The sequence below is a fragment of the Archocentrus centrarchus genome, chromosome 9, assembly GCF_007364275.1.
Source record: "Archocentrus centrarchus isolate MPI-CPG fArcCen1 chromosome 9, fArcCen1, whole genome shotgun sequence".
NCBI classification, from domain to species: Eukaryota; Metazoa; Chordata; class Actinopteri; order Cichliformes; family Cichlidae; genus Archocentrus; species Archocentrus centrarchus.
In genome coordinates, this window is record NC_044354.1 from 2,323,677 (window position 1) to 2,345,129 (window position 21,453).

The 21,453-nt window shown below is 41.8% G+C and overlaps 1 protein-coding gene across 2 annotated transcripts; it reads right to left on the minus strand.

The window, feature by feature from the left end:
* Nucleotides 1–644: 644 nt before the first annotated feature.
* On the minus strand, nucleotides 645–21,439 carry castor1 (cytosolic arginine sensor for mTORC1 subunit 1). Of its 2 annotated transcripts, XM_030738064.1 has the most exons (10): nucleotides 21,063–21,439; nucleotides 12,375–12,445; nucleotides 11,780–11,911; nucleotides 9,450–9,643; nucleotides 8,685–8,820; nucleotides 6,897–7,020; nucleotides 6,434–6,550; nucleotides 5,571–5,653; nucleotides 4,694–4,788; nucleotides 645–1,536 (listed from the first exon to the last, which is right to left on the minus strand). In XM_030738064.1, exons 1-10 carry the CDS (start codon nucleotides 21,173–21,175, stop codon nucleotides 1,465–1,467), a joined length of 1,137 nt encoding a protein of 378 aa, XP_030593924.1. In that variant the 5' UTR covers nucleotides 21,176–21,439; the 3' UTR covers nucleotides 645–1,464. The 2 variants fall into 2 exon arrangements, with proteins under 2 accessions (XP_030593924.1, XP_030593925.1); XM_030738065.1 differs by lacking the exon at nucleotides 11,780–11,911 and having other exon boundaries at nucleotides 21,063–21,432.
* Between the last annotated feature and the right edge of the window lie 14 nt (nucleotides 21,440–21,453).

The following is a 21,453-nucleotide window of genomic DNA, read 5'->3' on the forward strand; positions in this document are numbered from 1 at the left end:
TGCCAGGAGATTTCCAGATCTGGTACTTCAGTCTTCTGTTCCCAAAGCATCCGCTCTGTGGCCTCTGCTCATTCCCTTCTGTCACAGCAGTTTAGTGCATCTCACTTCTATGCACATACAGGCAAGACATTCAATTTCATCTTCAGAATTTAAACTCAATGATGGCTTTTAAATATTTGAATTGATCAACACCAATTTTCTGCAGGTAAACATTTGGCCCGACAACCGATTCAGAGCAGATTTGGGTCTAACTTAAGAAAATGTCTTTTTTTTTTATATCCATCATGCAGGTGTTTACTGAGCATGTGATCTCACTGATGTGAGCCCGGCTGCACCTCCAGCTGGGAAGAGCTTTTAAGAGCCTTTTGGGTGGCGGTTTTTAAATTCCTCCCTGAAAACCAAAAGAATGACCCTTTTTATATCTCAAATGCCTAATTTCCTTTAAAACCACAAATAACTGTCATCCAAATTACTCAATATCAGCTCAGCTGAATCATGTAGTGCCAATGATTCAACCAGTCATCAATGCGTGACAATACAGATGTGCTCACACCAAAGTCAACACGAATCTTATTTTGAAGAACTTTTATTAACTGAAGCAGCACAAAAAGAATTTTACTTCAAATTTTAGAAAATGTGTTTTTGTGTACCAAAGAAAATCCACCTAAGTGATATTAGCTAAATATAAAGTTTATTGTGCAAATAACAAAAAAAAAATAAAAAAAAGACATAGTGTTATTGACCTCAGGTTAAGAAATGCTGACCTATTATTTAAAAAAAAAAAACAAAAAAAAAACGAATGGCCACGCGTTCAGCATCTGCAGTGCTTTTGATAGTTTTGACACAAGAATCTGCAAATTTCTCCTCAAACCAAAACAAAAAATTTTGCATGAAAATTATTGTAACGATTGTTCTCAACACCGCCTTGCATTTCAAACTACACCCTTCCAGCTGAACAAAAATGAAATCAAAACAACTTCTGCTCAGACATGGTATTCAAATATAACACACTGGAAGACCAAGTTGTGTTTACAGCAATGCTAAAATGTTTGTGTTCTTCTGTATGCTGCACAACATTTTACTACACAATTCAACTTCAGACTATACATGCCTGTTACACACGCTCGTATCTGACGCTCTGCTTGTGAAACTAAAGTGTGGCTGTGTCTGTTCAGAGGTGTTTGTGCATTTGCAAGCCCCCTCCTAAGAATCTTGTGCACCCTGTCTTTATGCTGCAGGTAAGACAGGAGGCCTCACAGACACACTGAGAGCACACACCACAGAAAAGCGCTTGTGGTGTTTATGGCAAACTTGTAGTAGTTAATACTGCTGGAAACGCAGTTCTAATCTAGGCACAGAGTTAGTCTCCGTCTCTGCCGGCCCGCCACCCCCTCGCTGCTGGAACTGGAGCGAGGGGGGAACGCACTGATCCGGGATCATCCAGCACTGTCGGTGCTTCGGGAATCAGCTGGTGGCCGGTTCTTTCCTCTGGTGCTGGAGCATGTCTTTCACACTCACAATGTCCTCTTCAGGGACCTAGGAAAGAAAAGTTGAAATTAGTATTATTACGCTTCATCGCTCAGCAGCTTTAAAACCGCTTTATCGTATTATCGCCTCATAAAGGTGACATGGTCAAGCCTGTTCTTACGCACACTGACTGTGTGTAGTGTTTGCTGCTGAGCAGGTGGTGTGCAGTGGTTTTATCGCAGTTTATTCATGGAAAACAAGCCGACTACAGCTAGAAATTAATAATACCGAAGCACTGAGTTTACACAGTGAGTAACGTCCATGAATTCCTTTGATGCTTACTGGAATTCCCCCCATCAGTTTTAGTGGAAGATAAAATGATTAATTCACTGAAAGTTGGTGACCTCCCATCATCTCATATGCACATGCTCTTTCACACGCTCCAGTGACGTGCAGGGCTGTGAAAAAGTATTTGCCCCCTTCCTGATTTATTTATTTATTCAGGCATATTTATCACACTTGAATGTTTCAGATCAAACTTATTTTAATATCTGACAAAAATAACCCAAGTAAAAAGTAACTCCACCCCCTTTTTAAAAAAAATCTTAACTAACCATGATTAACCACATATTTTTAGAAAGCTGAGTTTAGTTTCACAGTCACACCCTGATTACTGCCAGAAAGTGCTGCATTATGATATCACTTAAGTAGAACCTGTCTGACAAAGTGAAGCAGGCTATAAATAAATACATAAATACATAAAACCCAAAAAAACGAAACAAAGCAACACATCATGACACGATCTATAGAAACTGAAGAGAAACAGAGTCACTGATGTCCATCAGCCTGGAAAGGGTTACGAGGCATTCCGACGAACCACAGTGGGAGCCGATATCCACGCATGGAGATAGCAGCCGTGAACCTTCCCGGCCAAAATGACTCCAAGAGCACATTCCCGACTCATCCAAGAGGTCGAGAAAAAAGCTCAAATGCATTTGGATCCTGCAGCAGGGCAATGATCTGAGAAGCACCAGCAGGTCCACCTCTGAATGGCTCCAAAAAATAAAAAATAAAATCAAGGTTTTGGAGTGACCCAGTCAAAGTCCAGACTTAAATCAAATGGAGATGGTTTGGCGTGACCTTGCAAAGTGGAGTGGGTCATATTCCTCCACAGCGATGGGAAAGACGCACTGCCAGCTATAGAAAAATGCTTGATTGCAGTTCTTAGTTTATGGGGCAATTACATTTTCACATGGGGCCGGGCTGGATTGGATAGCTTTCTTAGGTTAACAAAATTATTTAAAAACTGAATTTTGTATTTGTGCAGGTTATTTTTGTTTAATGTCAGAATTTGTTTGATGATTTGAAAAATATTCAAAAAAAAGAAAGAAAGAAGAAGAAATCAGGAAGGGGGCAAATACTTTTCCACGGCTCTGCAGCGTTCCTGCTTCCTTCGAGGAAAATGCCGCAGCCATTTGTGTTCCTGGGGCTGCTCTGTTCATCAAGATGCCTTCCAACCTTTTCACGCTGGTCTTTATAAAAATGAAGCTCTGACTAGTTTTCCCATTGAAAGAGCAGATTTCGCTCCAAATGAAGGGAACAAACAGATATTTACTACAACTGAGTGACACAGCTGAGAAAAACTTCGAGGATTGCATTTATTTATCAATGCAAAGGATTTCTCAGAAGTGTGCATGTCATCGTGATGACACAGCTACTTTATATTTTTCCTTAAGTTGGAGGAATGTGCTATTAACAGAACAGTGCGGTGGTGGTTTAGGGGTAAATATAGAATAGGATTACAATGACAGAATGGGAAGCAATAGTTTCTGTGAGTAATACTTATATACTCCCGTCCACGTTACACTGGAACATTGCACAAATACTTTACAACCCTGTTTCATAAAGAGATGGGACACTGTGTAAAATGTACAAACAGGCCCGCACCTGTTAGTAAAAGGACCCATGCAGTCCTTTTACTAACAGGTGCCATTATAATAAAGCGTGTGAAGTTTGATGGGTGTAGCTTGAACAGCATGCATCCACGGTGTGAAAGCGAACATCCTGGGTCACATCGTTCTCGATTTATAGCTTTCACAAGATTTTCAGAAAACCTGACCTCTGACCTTTATTCTCAGGTCAAGGTCAGCGAGATTCAAAGTCATCCGAGATTTTTAGCAGATGCATCTATGGTGCGAATTTGAACATCCTAGATCACATCGTTCTCAAATTTTGGCCAACATCAAAGTTTCGTGGAACAGATGCCACCGACATCAAGGCGGTGACGATATCTCGACTTTTCTTTGAAATAGCCGAGCTAAAAATAAGCAGGAAACGTTTTAGGTTGACCCTGTGCTGCTGTCAAATAAAAAGCTTTATCATTTTTTTTTTTTTTTTTTTTAATTCTACTTTACACAGGATCGCTACTTTTCCCTTCAAGATAGATCTGCAGATAAGAAGAACAGAAGTTTACCTCAGAGGATGTGACGGTTTACACAAACGCACAAGAATGCCTATAAACGATGTATTTGTTACTTGAATGTAATGGGGAAACTTGCCTTTGCTGATTCATTCTGATAAGTTTCTAAGAAATCAAGCTTTTCTTGGTAATTTTCAAGATAATACCGACGGCAGCATTTGCTCACCACATTGGCATACACACAATTTCAAGACAACTCAACCTCTCTTTCCTAAGTGCGATAACGCACATCAAAATGCGCATTTGATGTACCCTCGAACCACATGGCAACCACACAGTTCCAACAACACATACGTGGTCCACATGTGGTGGTGGGGGACCTGGGGCTGACAGCCAGGTGACAGACGGGGGAGGGATACTGGGGGGGGTTTAAGCACGCTGAGTAACGATCGCAGGAGTTGATGCGCCGAACGCTTGGTTTTTGTCTGTGCATCCACCCCATTAAGATGCAGATTCAAATCTGAAGTCTGTATTCGGGTCCTCATCCACACAACTTACCACAGAAGTGTTTTTAACTCAGGAGTGATGGGCATCTCCACTGATTTGCTGATTTGATATTTCTTCTAATAACATAAGTTAAAACCTCCAGGCTCAGTGAGCGCCGTCATAACACGTCACACTTTTCCTGAGTTTGTGTGGAGCATTTATTTATTTAAAGATGGGATCTGCACAAATTTTTCTGCATAACACACAACAGGCAAAATTAAGACGGTCTGTAGTTTAAGGCGATCAAAATGTTGAACTTACCAGAGCATGGTCAAAGCTGAAGGTGCTTATGTAATAGGCAGAGATGTCACTGTCAGCGAGCGGCTGCGATATCTGAGCAACTATCCCGCATTCATCTATAAAACATAAAGAGTGGAGGAGAATTAGTAACACAATCATAAACAGGTGAGATGAATCAAATAAAGATGGTTTCATTGTTTGGAAATTAAAATACCGTTTGTTGCCTCTCTGGGTTTAAATCAATAAGCATGTTATTGTAACTTTAACGGTTTCCTGTTTCCACATCAACTGACAAGATATCATTTACTATTTTATTATTTTCATCATTATTTATTATGAAGCAGGAAAATTAAATAAATTTAAAAAAAAAAACACATTTCAGATCACATTTGTGTCAACATTAAGATTAATGCTAATGTTAATAGATTTAGGGAAATCAAAGATAATAAATGCACATAAATGTGTGTTATTCTGCACGTTACAGTGTTTCCAAAGCTCGCCTGCTCGTTTCAGCCTCCAATCAGTAACAAATCAGGCCGAGGAATAAACTGGCTCCATCCATCAGATATGCTGACTGTGTTTAGATTTTGAGAATATTTGGGCTGAGCCGATCAGTTCTAATAATTAGGATGAACAAGTGCAGCACCTGTTTGGGGGAGACTGGAAGCTGTGTTATTTTTCCATAGGTACAATTTATAGATATGTAGCCATGCAGGCTGTAAGTAGCTGTGAAAGTGTAACAGAAAATAACTTTCAGCTTCCAAACATTCAAACTCGACACTGCACTTCGAGACACCACCGAGTCCCCAGTGATCCACCTGCCAGTATGAAGTGGATCAGCTCTGCAGCAGCTGTTGAGGAAGACAGATACATTTGAGGCATAAGTGAGATGCATTACCGAAACCCAGCGGCTGTCCTCCTATACGAACCATTCTCCACAGCTCTCCGGAGGAACTGGTGAAGAGAAGATCGGCCGGAAACCTGGAGCGCACAAATCAGGCACTGATTTATAACAGGTCACGTCAGAAATGGAGAAGGAAATAACAACTTTTGGCAATCAGCAGATAAAATACTGCAAAAGCAGTGAAGAACTGCAAAAGCAGTGAGTCAAGAAAACATCAAACAGCATCTGCTGCTTTACAATCAGTTCAGCCTGATATTTATTTGATATCTATTATTTCTCTGACTCAGTAAGGTTAGACTGTGCACATTCTGCAAAAAAAAAAAAAAAAAAGGGGCCTGCATTAAAACTGTTAACTGCAGCAGCTGTGCTGTACCTGAGAGCTAAAGCTAAGAAGACCAAAAACCTGCCATGAAATCTGCACTTATTCAGTCAAACTTCATATGCGACACCTTTTAATGTGCAGCTCAAAGTGCTTCAGAGCAACTTATAAGAGCTGCACTTTAAGAAAAGCAGGAAATATCAGATAAGCATGACAGATGTTTGATTACACAAACATTATGTAGCAGCAGCTGATGGATAATCGCTACTGATTTGTTGCTTCCTCTTTTATTTTGTTTGTTCACAAAAAATTTTTTCCTAATTTTATTTTTATTCCAGCTAGCTAAAATATTTCCCCACGCCTAGTTTTAGTTCTCGTTAATCATCTCGGCTCTCAGGCTGCTCCGGGCCAAAAGCACTGATAAGACTCCATCCTGAGGTCTGAGGGGTCTTTAATTACAACCAATTACACAGTTTATTTGTTTTTGTGCTCAACAGTATGGAGTCAAATGTGGGAGGAGTCAGTGTGAGAAACTTACTGTCTCTGAGCCTCAGTGTCCATCACCAGTGAGATGTATCCATCGATGAGGGAGAAGGAAAAGAATTTAATACAGTCCAGGTCCCGGCTTGGAGATGACTGGGGCTCCTCCTTCGGGCTAAAGAGAAAGAAACACATTCAACAAGGTGGCAAAATCTGTTTATTAATTATTGACACTATAATAACAAATGGTGTCAGTCGCACAATTATTACAATTGTCAAGCACAGGGCAAGAGGTCAGAGGTAACTGAAAGTGCTGGTTTTACTATAAATTAAACATGAAAACATGAAAATAAATAAAGAAATGACTTTTATTCCACATACATATTTTATTAATAGAAACAGTTTTGATTAAAACATCAGCAAAGAAAAAAAAGGAGTCTGACTGAGCCTCACTGTGAATCATGTCCTGCCCTCTTGTGCTCTAAACGGGTATTACAGTGTAGTAATAATTAAAGAGTCACCTGCTGGAATAAAAGAGGACGTCGATAAGCGTAGTGGCGATGGACGGCAGAGTATCAGGATCCAGAGACATGACACAAAACTGGTTCTTTGGGATCAGAACCGGGTGAACTGTAGGCTGGATCGCTGGAAGAACAAGCGCAGAATAAGCACTATAAACTGTGGAGGAACTATGGTTTATGGTCTATGCTTTGCAAAGAGGTTTTCCTAATTTTTCTAGTCAAATTATCTTTGAAGGAAATTCTAAAAATCACTTTACTCTTTACTAATCAGGCTGACACAAATGTCGAATTATGAGCTGATATAACGCTGACATCTTAGAAATGCAAAAATGAAAGATTTTCAAAAAATTAGTGAACGCACTTTACAGCATGCTCTGTAGTCTGTAATGATGTAAACGTCCTCTAAAGGACGCAGCAGTTTTAAACTCAGTGTGAACCCATCCTGTTGGTACTTTTGCATTACATAAAATATGTGTTAGTTCAAGTTTGTCAGCAGGTCTTCACTGCTAAAAATTCATTTTCAATGTACTTTATGTCTGTGTTATCTGTGTTAGTGTGCACACTAAGACAGATCAACCCAGTGGTTATCAGACTGTGGGGGGTGGGCCCCACTGGTGGGGCATGGAGCCCCTGGAGTGTGGTAATGGTTTTAAGTGCTCATATTCAGTCCAGTTAACACTTAACACTGGCCAATGAATCGTTCAAGCATTAAAAAAGGGCACCTAATATAAGGGATGAACCAGTGTTCTGTCTCCACATGACAGACAACTTAAAGAACCAGTTTTAAATAGTATCTTTAGGCACTTTGTTATTAGCAGGCTATCACAAAAACACATCACTTTGTTTATATTTCAGTATCTGAAAGTCATGTCCTCAAGAAACAGAAAAAAATCCAGTAAAACTGACTCAGGACCTGGGAGACCTGGGTTGGGGCTGCATTTCAGCCAGCGGTGTTGGAGATCTTGTCAGATTGATGAAATTGTGAATGCAGAAAAGTAGCGTCAGATTTTGATCAGTCATGCAATACCATCTGGAAAGCGTCTGATTGGCGATGGCTTTATTTTTTCAGCATGACAGTGATCCCAAACACACTGCCAACGTAGTAAAAACATACCTGGAAAAACACAGCGGAATAGTTTCAGTCGTGGATTGGCCTCCCAGAGCCTGGACCTCAACATTATTAAAGCAGTGAAAGAAAGACAGCCAAACCCCAAAGAAGAGCATTGAATGTTCTCTAAAACTATTCCTGAGGACTACGTAAATGACCAGAAGGCTGCCTTAGAGAGTTCAGGCTGTGCTGACGAATAAAGGTAGCCATGCCAAATATTGACTCTCAAGCTCATTAGAATGGTACAAACTCTTTTTTCCTTAGATGCTGTATTTCCATGTATGTTTGCACACAATCCAATAAAATCGCGGCAGCCATTTCTCATTTTCCTAGCAAACCATAAAGAAACGACAGGTGGCTCAGGACTTTTGCACAGTACTACATGTCCCACTTCAAAGATGACATCACTACTCTGCAGGATTTTCTCCCTCTTCAGAACAGCGCCACGGCAGCACTGCTGAGCTGTGAACCGCAGTGACGTCAGCGCCGACTCAGAGCCGTCAATAATTACTTTGCGTGGGCTAACGTGGCTGCCTTACATTCAAATCTGAGTTGTGTAATGTGTAATGTGCAAGAGCGCTGGTAACAGTCGCTTGCAGTGACACGTTTTAAAGAACTGCTTTTAAGTAGTTTTCAGTATCAGGATCGATGAATAAACCCATATTAAACCAGACCTGTACCTTCTCTGCCGTTCTTCTGGAGGCCGTTGGGAACATCCTGACAATGCACGGGGACAGACTCTCCTCCCACCTCCTTATAGATACTGAACTCCTCCTCAAGAGTGCTAATGACTACAGACAGGTCTTTCTCTTTCACCTACACAAGAAAAATGTTTAAAATAAATACCACTACTAAGACATTTTAGTGCAATGATAAATATATATACACACACACACACACACACACACACACACACACACACACACACACACACACACACACACACACACACACACACACACACACACACAACACCTCCTCCATCAATATTTTGTTTATCTCTATGATCAGATGTTGTCTGAGGACACAGCACTGCTCACTATAAGGCTCTAACAGCCTGTAAGTCATTAACAAACCTGCTGACACAAACATCTCTCAAGGTGTTGTGTATTTTTGCCCACTTAACATTTTTCACATGTAATACATCAACAATTTTTAGTGTCCTCAGCACTGTTGGGGATTAATTCCTTAACTGCTGAATTGGTAAGTGAATAAAATGCAAATTAGTCTTCTTTTATCTGGCAAAACTCCGCAGGTAAAAGGTTTCACTGCATGATTACAGGGTGGAGGTTTTTTTTTTATGCATTTCAAGAGCAATTTGAAAAATTGATCCAAATTATACAACAGTGAAAAGCTTCGAGTGGCTCACTTAACAAGATGTGTACGGGAGCTAATAGGAGCGGAGTGTAATCAAGTGGAGTATAAAAAAGGTAAGATGTACTTACCAGGATGAAGTCAGTCTGATAAGTGGAGAGCATGAAAACAGAGACATGCTGCTGGGCGAGGGGGGCGATGACCGACTTGGCAATCTTGGTCACGCCGACAGCCTGAGAGCTGCTGGAAGCATTGCCATTAGAGACCACGTTGAGCGGCAGCCAGATGGAGCTCTCTACTTGGAGGTGCTCGGAGGGCTGCAGCTCTGAGAGGCGCCGACGAGAGAAAAGATGATCAGTAACACATTCACGGAAAAAAGAAAAGGATGCATAGATACAAACCAGGTAATATTAACTGAAAAATTCAAGTTTTTCTTTACCCCAGGCCAGCACGACCCAACTACACATTATTACACAGCCATTTAGATGCTGCTGATGTGCTGCTGAGCCCCTGAAAATGCTAGTGTATAAGGGGCAGTCATGCAGCCAGCATTTCCATGGTAATTCCAATTCTGATTTAGTGACCTTCATATAAAAGCCCGCCTTCAATGAAGGGGTAATCTTAGCGCCTCATAAAAACATTGCTGCTGTTGATGTATCTCTATCTCTGTGAGGGTGCAAACATGAGGCAGTGTTAAAAACTACTTCCTGTTATTGCTGCTGCTCTGTATGCTGAACCCACACTTCCTCTCTCCCACCTGCTGTCTCTTCCTTTGCTACAGAGACCTAACAGCCCCCCCCCCACACACACACTAGTTACACTGCAAACGCCAGCAGTGAAAGAGGCAAACAGCTCCTACACAGCAGCAAATGCATGGTTGTAGAGTCGGACTTGGCATCGATGCATTTATGGGTCAAAGCAAACTTAGGTCTCTGGGTCAAAATGGAAGGGTGGCAGTCCTGAAATAAGACCTGAGTGAATGCCGACTGGGGAACGCGGGTGTCCATCCAAGATGGAAACTAGAGCAGCGCATCCATCTTTTATACGCAGTCTGGCTTTTTTCCAAATTCACTGTACCCCTGAAATTATCAGCCAGAGATAATGTCTTTACTACCAGTCCATACGATGACTGATTGTGCCTGTGTAATAACAACCTTAGTAACTGTCCAAAGACGTTGCAGCGAGCCAGCGGGCGCGCCTTACCCAGGCGGCACCCTCACATGAACTTACTTTGTGAGAAAGCAGCTGAACAGACGTCCCGACCCGACTGCCCGGAGTTCAAGTGCAAAAACGGCTCAGGGAGAGATACTGATGATACAATTTGGGAATTGTAACATTGTAACTTTTCATCTTTTATGCTAAGCCCTTCATAAACTATTCATGAATATTGTTTGAGATCTTGATTTGAAGTTATGGAATCTCTCTTTGGCTAGTGTTTGTTAAACCTAGCTAAAAACATTACTAAATGGGGTCTACCTCCTGCTTCTGTTTCTTTATACCCTTCAAAGAACCAGTGTTCTGGTTGCCATCATTTGTCACAGTCAGCCCCTTGCTGCTTCACTGCACCAGCTTTTACCTCTTAAAATAGGTTCTCGGTCAAGAGGAGAGCGAGGGAGGAGAGTGATGGAGCGCCCTGAGGCGGTATCTGCCTTTAACATCTACATTTGTGTTGAAGGACGAGACAGAAACGGCAGCAGAAGGACTGGATGGGACTGTAAAGCTGTTTTCACACACAAACTTCAACAATGTTGGGACAGTCAGATCCCAGCATTGTCTGAAGTCAGATTTTCTCACAACTAGAACACAATGGGAGATTGTGTTTTCACTACTTGAAATACTTCACTTGGTTCATCTGGGAGGTGGTGCCTAGGTAGTGCATGGAAGAGGCAGGACACATGACATCCGCTTACTTATGCTGAATTCTCTGGAAAACTGAGCTATTCACACGGCTCCTTCTGATATTACAGAGACTTTATATTAGGAAGACGGCCGGGGAAAGTCCGGACTGTTTTATTTGGGCAGGTGCTGTCACACACAGCACCTCAAGGTGATGTCTGGATGCGTTCAGTGCTGCGAATGTGTGAAAACAGCTCAACATGTAACCAGAAGTGTTATCAAATATTGAAGGGTGCATTCAAGAAGTATAAGAGCGTAACCAACAAATATTTTAAGAACAGTTGAATCCACCCATTTCTTTTCTTTTAATTGCTCTAATAATTTCTTCTACTTTTTACACAACAAATAAGTTGAACTGTTTTCCCCATAAAGTTGCATTAGATCCCTGCAGGTTAAGTGGTGTCTTAGTTGCCGTGTGTTTCGTCATCAGACGGTGAGTGTGGGGCTCTGTGCAGACTACTTGTCTGCAGCTGTCCGTGCATGCAACAGATATACTCCTCACCTCAGAGGAACTAAACAGCACAAAGACAATAGCCTTACATGGTGGTGTGGTTAGTACTGTCACCTTTCTGGTTTGAACCCTGGCCGAGGCTTTTCTCTGTGTGGAGTTCGTATGTTCTCCATTGTGGGTTTCCTCCAGGTCCTCCTGTTTCCTTCCACACTCCAAATGTAAGGTTAACTGGTAAACCTACACTGGCTGTGGTCGTCAGGTACATAAAGTGTGTAGAATAAAGTGCTATATGAATGATTGTTCAAACGTGGCGTGAAGCACTTTCATGACACTTTGTACTTTCATTCACTGCTATCAGAGCGAAACAATATCATCTCCCTCCAAACTGGATGAAGGGCAAAGAGCTGCATGAGCTCCGTTTATGGAAGGACACTTTTCTGCTCTAGTGTTACATCATTCGAGTTTACGAGACTTGTTTTAGTCTTATTCTGTGAAGGTGAACACAAAACACAAAACACACAAAATACACAAAATTTTGTGTATTTTGTGTGAATACACAAAATGTTATATTATTGGTAGCTTATTATTCTTCTTGCATCCTGGCTGATAATCACATAAGCTACAAAGGTTAGACACAGCGTACACTTATTGATGTCCGTGCGGGAATATAACCCCCAGGGTGAAGTGTAACTGAACAAACGCGTTATACCTTTGAATCCTTCCTCGTCAAGGACAACTGTGTAGTTCTCTGGAGTCTCAGTCAGACTGAAGAACTTACATCTGAAACGGGACAGGAGGTATAAAAGGGGGCGAGGATAGAAAATTAGAAAACACGAGGAGCAGGAGAAGAGGAGAGGGGAAAGAGAAATAGAACAAGGCCCGTGTTATTCATTTGTAACAAGCAAGAGGAGGGTCAGCATCTTCTTTTTAACAACAGATACCAGGATATAAGTAAACGGTGTTCTCCAATATGTACGCAGGGTTCAGGACTGGTTGTCCTTTAATTACCACGAGCCTAAAGCTCTGTATTATGCCTGCATCACTCCTTTGTCTACAGCAAATGGTGGTGAACATACAAACTGGGGCACTGCTTTCATTAACAACTGCTCCATTCAAAGAATGTCTGGGAAACACTGGAAGTTTATCACTGGATTGGTTCTATACAGGGCAGCACGGTGGCGCAGGGCAGCACGGTGGCGCAGTGGTTAGCGCTGTTGCCTCACAGATAGAATGCCATCTGGAAGGCCTGGGTTCGATTCCACCTTGGCCCAGGCCTCTCCCTCTCTCTGTGTGGAGTTTGCATGTTCTCCCCGTGCTTGCGTGGGTTTCCTCCGGGTACTCCGGTTTCCTCCCACATTCCAAAGACATGCACTTACTGGGGTTAGGTTCATTGGCTATTCTAAATTGCCCATAGGTGTGAATGTGAGTGTGAAAGGTTGTTCGTCTCTCTGTGTTGGCCCTGTGACAGGCTGGCGACCTGTTCAGGGTGTACCCTGCCTCTCGCCCTATGACAGCTGGGATAGGCTCCAGCCCCCCCGCGACCCTGACCAGGATAAGCGGAAGCGAATGGATGGATGGATGGTTCTATACATCTACAATGAAATCATTTTCATAACTTGATGAACCATTTGTAGCAACAATGTATATCTTTTATAGTCCTCTTTTAAGAAAAGTGTCAGTTTCAGTTTGAAAACAGTGCAGTTTTGCCTCCTGACAGCCTGACAGGGTGTTAGACAGAACACTGATTACAATTCATTGTAATGTCTTCACCAAGCTTTGGGCCATTTGTTGTAAAAAGGCATAATTTGGTCCAGCCAATATTCAGTCCTACTGAATGGAGCCTCTGTGAAACGTAGAAGGGGAGCAAGAGAGAAAAAAAGTATTTTAGAAATGCCACTGGCGTTTTTATGCTTAAGAGAAAAACAGCAACAACTCAGCAGTGAACACAGATTGGTTTTTTATTACCTGAGTTTGAGGGAAATATACTTAAAATGGAGCTTCTGATTAGGAGGAATTCCTCTTGTTCTATATCCAAAAGAAATCTTGAAAACATACCATAACAGGGAAATTAATTGTGAGGGACGTTGTAGGCAGAAAGAACTGATCTGTGTGTAACTCATGGACTTCCCCTTAAGTCTACAGTCTACCTATTAATACGAACATTAATATGAACAGGAAAAAGCAGGGTTTAATTTTATACCGGCCAGTCTAGACTTAAGATTTTCACTTAAAAACAAGCCACAGTTTGTGAGAGTTAACAAAAGTTGTCTTATATACTGTTATTTTGGAATTTCAATAACATAGAAATACTTGAAATCAAGCTGTAAAAAACAGCTTTGATGGGCTTCATGTATACAGCAAAATTTCCTTAAATGCATGTTTTTGCCTTCTTGTATGAGTTCGCTAAGGCGAGTATACCACCTTCATGCCTGCCCATCAAACAGGCACCTGGAGCTGGAAATGCAGGTAGCCTGGTTCAGTCCTTCAAAGATCACTAGCTGATGATGTGTATCTCACAGGATGTAATGTGTTAGTAAACATAACGCGTGTAGGGTTAATTTTTTAGGGCCTATAAAAATGCAAAAACGGGGTGCCTGGGTGGCTTAGTGGTGAAGCCGGAGACCACATACATATGCCATGTTGCGGTGTGGGGGGCACGGGTTCAAGTCCCGGCCTGTCGCCAATTTGCCCGCATGTCTTCCCCTGTATCTTTCCCCCATTTCCTGCCTCCCTCCACTGCCGATAAAAGCCGCTATGGCCAAAAATGCAAAAACAATGTCAATCAATTTATTTAGATTCTGTTCTGCATAAAATGAAAAACCCTCAAGACTGAAATCTTCATACTGAAGAGCCAAATTAGGTACACCCATGCTCATTAAAACAAATATCTAATTAGCCAATCACATGGCAGCAACTCAATGCATTTAGATATGCTGAAGTTCAAAGCAAGCATCAGAATGGGGAATTATGATGATATAACACGCAGCCATCTCCAAACAAAAGAGAGAGAAAATATCCAGTGAGTGGCACTTCTTTGGATAAAAACATTAGTCATGCCAGAGGCCAGAGAACAGCCAGACTGCTTCAAGCTGATAGGAAGGCAACAGTAACTCAAACATCCACTCATTACAACCAAGGTATGCAGAGAGCATCTCCGAATGCACAGCACATCGAACCGTCTATAGCAGCATAACTAAGGGATGGCTCAGGGTCACCTGATCCAGCCCTAACTATAAGCTTTGTCATAAAGTTTTAAGCCTAATCTTAAAAATAGAGAGGGTGTCTGTCTCCTGAATCCAAACTGGGAGCTGGTTCCACAGAAGAGGGGCCTGAAAGCTGAAGGCTCTGCCTCCCATTCTACTCTTAAGTATCCTAGGAACCACAAGTAAGCCAGCAGTCTGAGAGCGAAGTGCTCTGTTGGGGTGATATGGTACTATGAGGTCTTTGAGATAAGATGGGGCCTGATTATTCAAGACCTTGTATGTGAGAAAATCCAATTCTAGATTTAACAGGGAGCCAATGAAGAGAAGCCAATATGGGAGAAATCTGAATCTAGAAATAGTGCACAAATGCAAGAAAGCAGTCCATCATATTTGTTCAACACACCATAATGTGTAGTCACATTATGTCATTGTGATTCAAATTTTTTGTTATTGTATACATTTTGTTTGTAATTTTGTTAAATTATGGTTTACATTTTCTGATCTTTGAAAGATAAGCATAGTGCTATCTTATATTACACTACAAGGGGGCACCTTCTCCCTAGTTCGATGGCTTAGTGTGGGATCTGCTCCGTCTTCAGACTTGGCAGAGGCAAGAGAGGGAAACACACTGCTGTCATCCATCCATCATCATTTTCCTGTTTTTTTCAGGACCAAAATATAATCTGTTGGCAGCCCACTCACTAGGGACCTGCTACACATCGAAGGACATATCCTGGTCAAAAATGACTAAGATTCTTCACTGTTACTGGAGGCCAAAGTAATGCCATCCAGAATAAGTATATGGTTAGACACCCTGTTTCTAAGATTTTTAGGGACAAGTACAATAGCCTTATCGGAATTCAGAAGCAGGGAATTAGAGGTCATCCAGGTCTTTGTGTCTTTACATTCCTGCAGTTTAACTAATTGATTTGTGGAATCTGGATTCATGCATAGATAAAGCTGAGTATCATCTGCATAACAATTTAAATGCTTGCAATGATTTCTAATAATACTGCCTAATGGAAGCATGCATAATGTAAACAGAACTGGTCCTAGCACAGAGCCCTGTGGAACTCCATAATTAACCTCTGTGTGTGAAGAAGACTCCCCATTTACATGAACAAACTGGAGTCTATATGATTCAAACCACTGCAGCACAGTACTTTTAATACCTATGGCATGCTCTAATCTCTGTAATAAAATGTTATGATCAACAGTATCAAAGCTGCACTGAGGTCCAACAGGACAAGAACAGAGATGAGTCCACTGTCAGAGGCTCTAAGAAGATCATTTGTAACCTTCACTAATGCTGTTTCTGTACTGTGATGAATTCTGAAACCTGACTGAAAATCTTCAAATAAACCGTTCCTCTGCAGATGATCAGTTAGCTGTTTTACAACTACTCTTTCTCATGGTAGATGTGCAGCCAACAAATCTGCAACAACTGTGTGATGATATCATGTTAATATATGGACAGAAATCTCTGAGTAATGTTTCCAGCAGCTCTGAAGGCAAAAGGGATCCAACCCAGTGCTAGCAAGGTATACTTAATAAAGTGCCCGGTGAGTATACGAAGCAACAAAGGGGTTGATATTCCTGGAATTATATTGACACCAATGCTATTATTGATTCTGCTTCATAGGTCAGATATTTTGCATGCAATTTTTGATTCCTGTTCAATTTCCTGTGTTGAAAAAACAGCAGACCAACACAGCTGTTCTATTACCTCCGTACCCGAGCACAGAAGAAATCAGTAAAAATCAGAGTAGAAAAAAAAAAAAAAAAGGCTCACATGCAACACACGCGTGCAAAACTGATGAGTCAGATGTCATTATTTTGTGTCAAAAAAAGCACAGCAGCGCTGATGAAAGGAATTCATAAGCTTCAAAGCATATGATTCCAATGGATTGGACATTATGCAACCTGTTTTTAACTAGAACTGGAGGATTAAATAAAAATGACTACCTGTGTTATGGCACGAAGAAGCCAAAGAAATATAGAGGCCTCGTTACTGAGTTTGAGGGGTTTTATTTTTGGTGACGGAGAACCTAGATGCAATTTCTAAATTTATGACCTGTCCTTGTTTCATTAGTATCCCTAAAAAGAAAGTGCCATCTATTCCTGTTTTCTTAAAATATCTTGCTGAAGATATGCTCCTCTTCCTCTGCTTATCAGTCAGCTTAGGCCACTACAGCAGAAACCTGAGAGAGACAGTCTAACTCCTGAGTCAGCAAAAAGTAATCCCTGCCGTGACACGGGACAATCACACCACCGAGACAAAGAGAGAGACAGAGAGAATGCTGTTAACAGTAACTACCAGCTGTGCTAGCAAGCTCAGCTGCTCCATTGTGTTATAATACATCTCTCACTTCCTGTTGACCCTTCACCTTCCCCAGCATGCAGTTTCCTGCAGGTAGTGTATGACAAACAGCCTTCCTGCAAGTAAAAATGATCATGTTTGGAGCACAGCTGCCTGAGCTGTGTCTTTTGGAGCAGACAGTAAAGGCTCTGATATTGTACATGCAAGTAAGCACATCTCAACATTATTCTGACAGTTTGAGGGAACTCAGTGAGACAAGTGCACATATTTGGTTTCCTGTTTGCAAAATTCACGTAAGACAGCTGAGATGCTTCACCTATGGATCTAAGCATTAAAGTACTAACAAGAAAGCAGGAAAACCATTTGCACAGCATTGTTTTGACTGTCACTATTTATTTTGCGTCTCACTAAGACTGCATATTTACAGTCAGTACGCCCAAGGGCTTGTTATGAAGTCAAAAGGAAGGCACAATTTGATGTCTGCTGTTCCAGAAAAGTACATTTTCTTCTCGTTTCCTTCAAAGAATGAATCTGCTCAATAAAAGTGAGGTATTACCCTGCATCATTTAGTGGACTTCAGGAGCACAGGTGCATCTGCAGGCTTGCCACTGTTGGTTCAGCAACCTACCAAATATCTCTCAATAGCAAAGCCTCGAAGGTCAGATTATGCTAAAGCAAAACTACATGCTGTGTGATGCTGGAAACTCAGTGATCCACCTGATATTTAACTAGAAGACTTGGTTGCCATTTGGTTGGGTTTAGGCACAAACACCACCTGGTCAGGTTTAAATGAATAAAAACATCAGAAAGCTCCATTTTCTAGGTTAACGAAGTGCTGCCTTCTGCCCCAGTGACAACCCCAGAGCACATTTCACGTGCACTCACTCTCACGGGTCTCGAGAGGTCGCTTAACTTTAAAACATCTACAGGCTGCCAAAGCAGCCGGAGCAAACAACCTGTGCTGTATTTTGTGGGGAAGGAGAGTGCATTAAAATAAGTGTACAATATTGTGATAACTGGACATATTTTTAATATATATTTTGCAGACCCCGTGGCTCAAACAGGGTCTGCACAGCACTCTGTAACCGTGATAAGGGCAGGAAAAATGACTTCTTCTGCTGAAGTAGAAGGAACATGGAGAGAAGGAGATGAAAATAACCCAGAAGAGACGAGGAAGCAGTAGCGAGGGAGCGGCCGAGTGGGGAAGATGAAAACCGAGCACACGAGAGGCCGGACTTTGATCCAGAAGCACAAAACAACGGGTGGTAGCAGCAGTTAGGGAGCCAGGGCTGGTGGCGGCAGTGGGCCCGCAACTGATGCTGCAGCTGAGGAAACACGATAAGCACGCAGAAAAGTGATTTTGCAGGGTAAGGAATGAGCCTCGAGCGACTCAAGTCTTATCATCAGAGCACAACAAGTTGTCGACTACCTTTCCAACTTATGGAAAAACCGATTTATAGAATTCTCTCAGGCTCCTGTTTTTCTCAGAACAAAGGGAAATGTTTTTTTTCACGATGGGGTGTGGGAAGTCCTCTGTAAACAGGAGGAGCGGGGAGCCCCAACCTTGACGGATCAGTGAAGCAGACAAGTGGAAAACTCCCAGCCAGGTTTCTGGCTCAGCTGTGGCATTGTTCCAGCCCATGCTCTTGTTAGTTAGCCGCCAAAGAGAAGAAAGGAGGACTGTGTGGAGCCTGCGGGGCTCCATCCACAAAACACCAAGAACAATATATTGGGCTGATGTTGAGCTTCGAGCATTACTCCACCTACAGAGTGTAAACAACAGCTGAAGACAGCACCAGACTACTAATAAAACCGGAATGGCCTGGAAGCCCAAAGTGCATATTTTTACAGCCATTCTGCTTCTGCTTCTAACAACTGTCAAATAACTTTACTTAGATTTTTTTTTATTTATCAAAGTCTTTTTATTGTTTTGTTTTTTATAAGTAAACATAAAACAACAACAAAAATGCACATACACTACAAAAATACCTCCTACCCCACCCCTTCTATGTCGGATCTATTACATCAACGTGTTCATCTTGTGTTTGTAAAGTAACTAATATTAATCTCAGATTTGTGCATATATAATACAACCAGCAATTGATCACTACACAAGTTTGTCTGCCGAAATACCTTCAAAATAAGATAAAAATGGCTGCCAGATATCATAGAATTTTTTTAACAGAACCCTTTACTTAGATTTAATGACATTTTGTCTCAATTGCCCATAACTTACATCTACATATTAATACTGTAGCTAATAATAAACACGCTGTAATCCATCTGGACCACAGATGTATTAAGCTCCAGTGCTAACGGACGCTGCAGAAAAAGCCCAAACCCACTGTGCCATAAGTGAGTGAGTACCTCCTTATGATTCTGCTCATATCTGCTTTCAAATCCCTTTGCACAGGGAGTTGTTCTCAAATGAATAGCAGAGGCCTGAAAAAGGGAGATGGCTAAAAACCGTCCCGGGGCAATCAGGCTTTGTTTTTAGTTGCTTGATTTCAAACTTCTCCACCACTCCACCCATTCTGCATCACCTACAGTTCAGGCAAAAGGGGAAAAACAAACTCTTGCTTATTAGAAAAAGAAACAGGACAAACCAGGCAAAACACATGCATGCCCCACACTGTGGTGACATAACGCCACACAAAAACAAACTGCCAGTCTGAGGAAGGGAGGCCTGCTTGCCGTTTCTGGGTGATTCAGTGCTTCGCCTGCTTTTTGTTTAATCTACTGAATGCTTCACTGACTCTATTCAAAAAAGAAATAAATAAAAATAAAAGTGATTTTTTTTTTTTTTAAAGATAACTGTAAATCTAGTTACACGTTCTTATTAATCTGTTGCCCCGTGCCTTCTTTACACAAGTACCACACATCTATGATTATTCAGACTTGTTACTTCGTACAGTCCTGTAGTCTGTGAAGTTGGGAAAGTCATCATGACACACTGTGTCTAGTATGGACATGTCAAAACTTATTCTATAAAGTCAACTGAGTGCTAACAACCTAGCTCCTACAGAGATGAATTTGACACATGGATTTATGTTAGCTGTAACTTCTCTACAGGATCCATGAATGGACTCCTGCTGCCCATTAACCCAGATTATTAAGGAGCTCTTCTCTTTAATAGGAACCCACAAGAAGCATAAGATAAGCAAATTCTGGTGTGAAATACAGAGTTCAGAAACCACAACGGTGATGCGAGAAAAAAGCTTTTTCTACACAGTTGTTTACCAGCTCCTTGTATTCAGCATGAGAGCTGCAGCTGACCCGCTGCGTGGCCTGTATCACGGTGGTCTGGAGACAGATGTCGGGTTCTTCTTCTGGCCACGCATATGTGGGCCAACCAGAGGAATAAACAATTGCATAACAATGAAAGGATATCCAGGGATTAGCTGAAAACTGGTACTAATGCCCGCATGAGATCAGAGCAACTTGCACAGTGGATGTTAGTTTCGAGTGGAGGAAGTCGTGTATTGTTTGTGCCGGAGAGACGGGGCCCAACCGAAACACAAGGACGCTGAAGGCTTCTGAAGTAGTTTGATTAAAGCTGATCTTGTGCCCACAGGAAGAATCGAGCATTAAAATGTATGCAGGGCGCATAAAAAGTCAGTGTTTGCTTAAACGCTGCAGGTTTGTGCAAATCTAACAAGGAAATAGAATGACACTGAAAGAAAAGGAAAAAAAACTATTGCATTTCTGCTATATTCAGCTATATGCACTACAGTAAATCATTCATGGAGACAAAGCAAAGCATATACAGGAAAACAGCCCAGCAACAGCTCAGCAGCTCAGTGAATGAAGAGGCGCTGTAGGTTATCACATACATCCGTACTGGATTACCAAAGCGAGCAGTGAGCCTCCTTACCGTGTCCTGTTCCGGAGAAATATCAGCTTTATCAGGGGGTGCGTGAAATTCACCAGCCCATTCTTGGATATATTGGTGACCCGCAGCCTGTGGTCCAATATGTGCAAGTCCATATTCCTGGTTGCGAGCAGTGCCTCTTTACTGCTCGGTTTCTGCGTGCGGCGGAGAAAACGCCTTCCTGTCCTAGCTGAGTGCTATCATTCAAACGTTAAGGTCATGAGTATTTCTGACGCCTGAGAAGCCCACGTCCCACTGGTGCTCCTCTCACAAACACGAAAAACATACGACGTAATCGATCCCAGCCCCGATTAACTACTGTATATTCAAATAAAAGGGACAGCCCCACAGATGACACGCCCCCTCCTCTTAAAGAGACAGCTTTATGCGGTTC

What these genes read in the sequence shown, in the direction of transcription:
- castor1 (XM_030738064.1), bottom strand. Translation starts at nt 21,175, where the DNA reads ATGGACTTGCACATATTGGACCACAGGCTGCGGGTCACCAATATATCC. An exon ending in GTCCTCTTTTATTCCAGCAG is followed by an intron (nt 6,551 to 6,896) that starts GTGACTCTTTAA and finishes CTTTCTCTTTAG; the next exon opens with CCCGAAGGAGGAGCCCCAGT. An exon ending in TCAGCTTTGACCATGCTCTG is followed by an intron (nt 1,537 to 4,693) that starts GTAAGTTCAACA and finishes TTTCTTTCCTAG; the next exon opens with GTCCCTGAAGAGGACATTGT.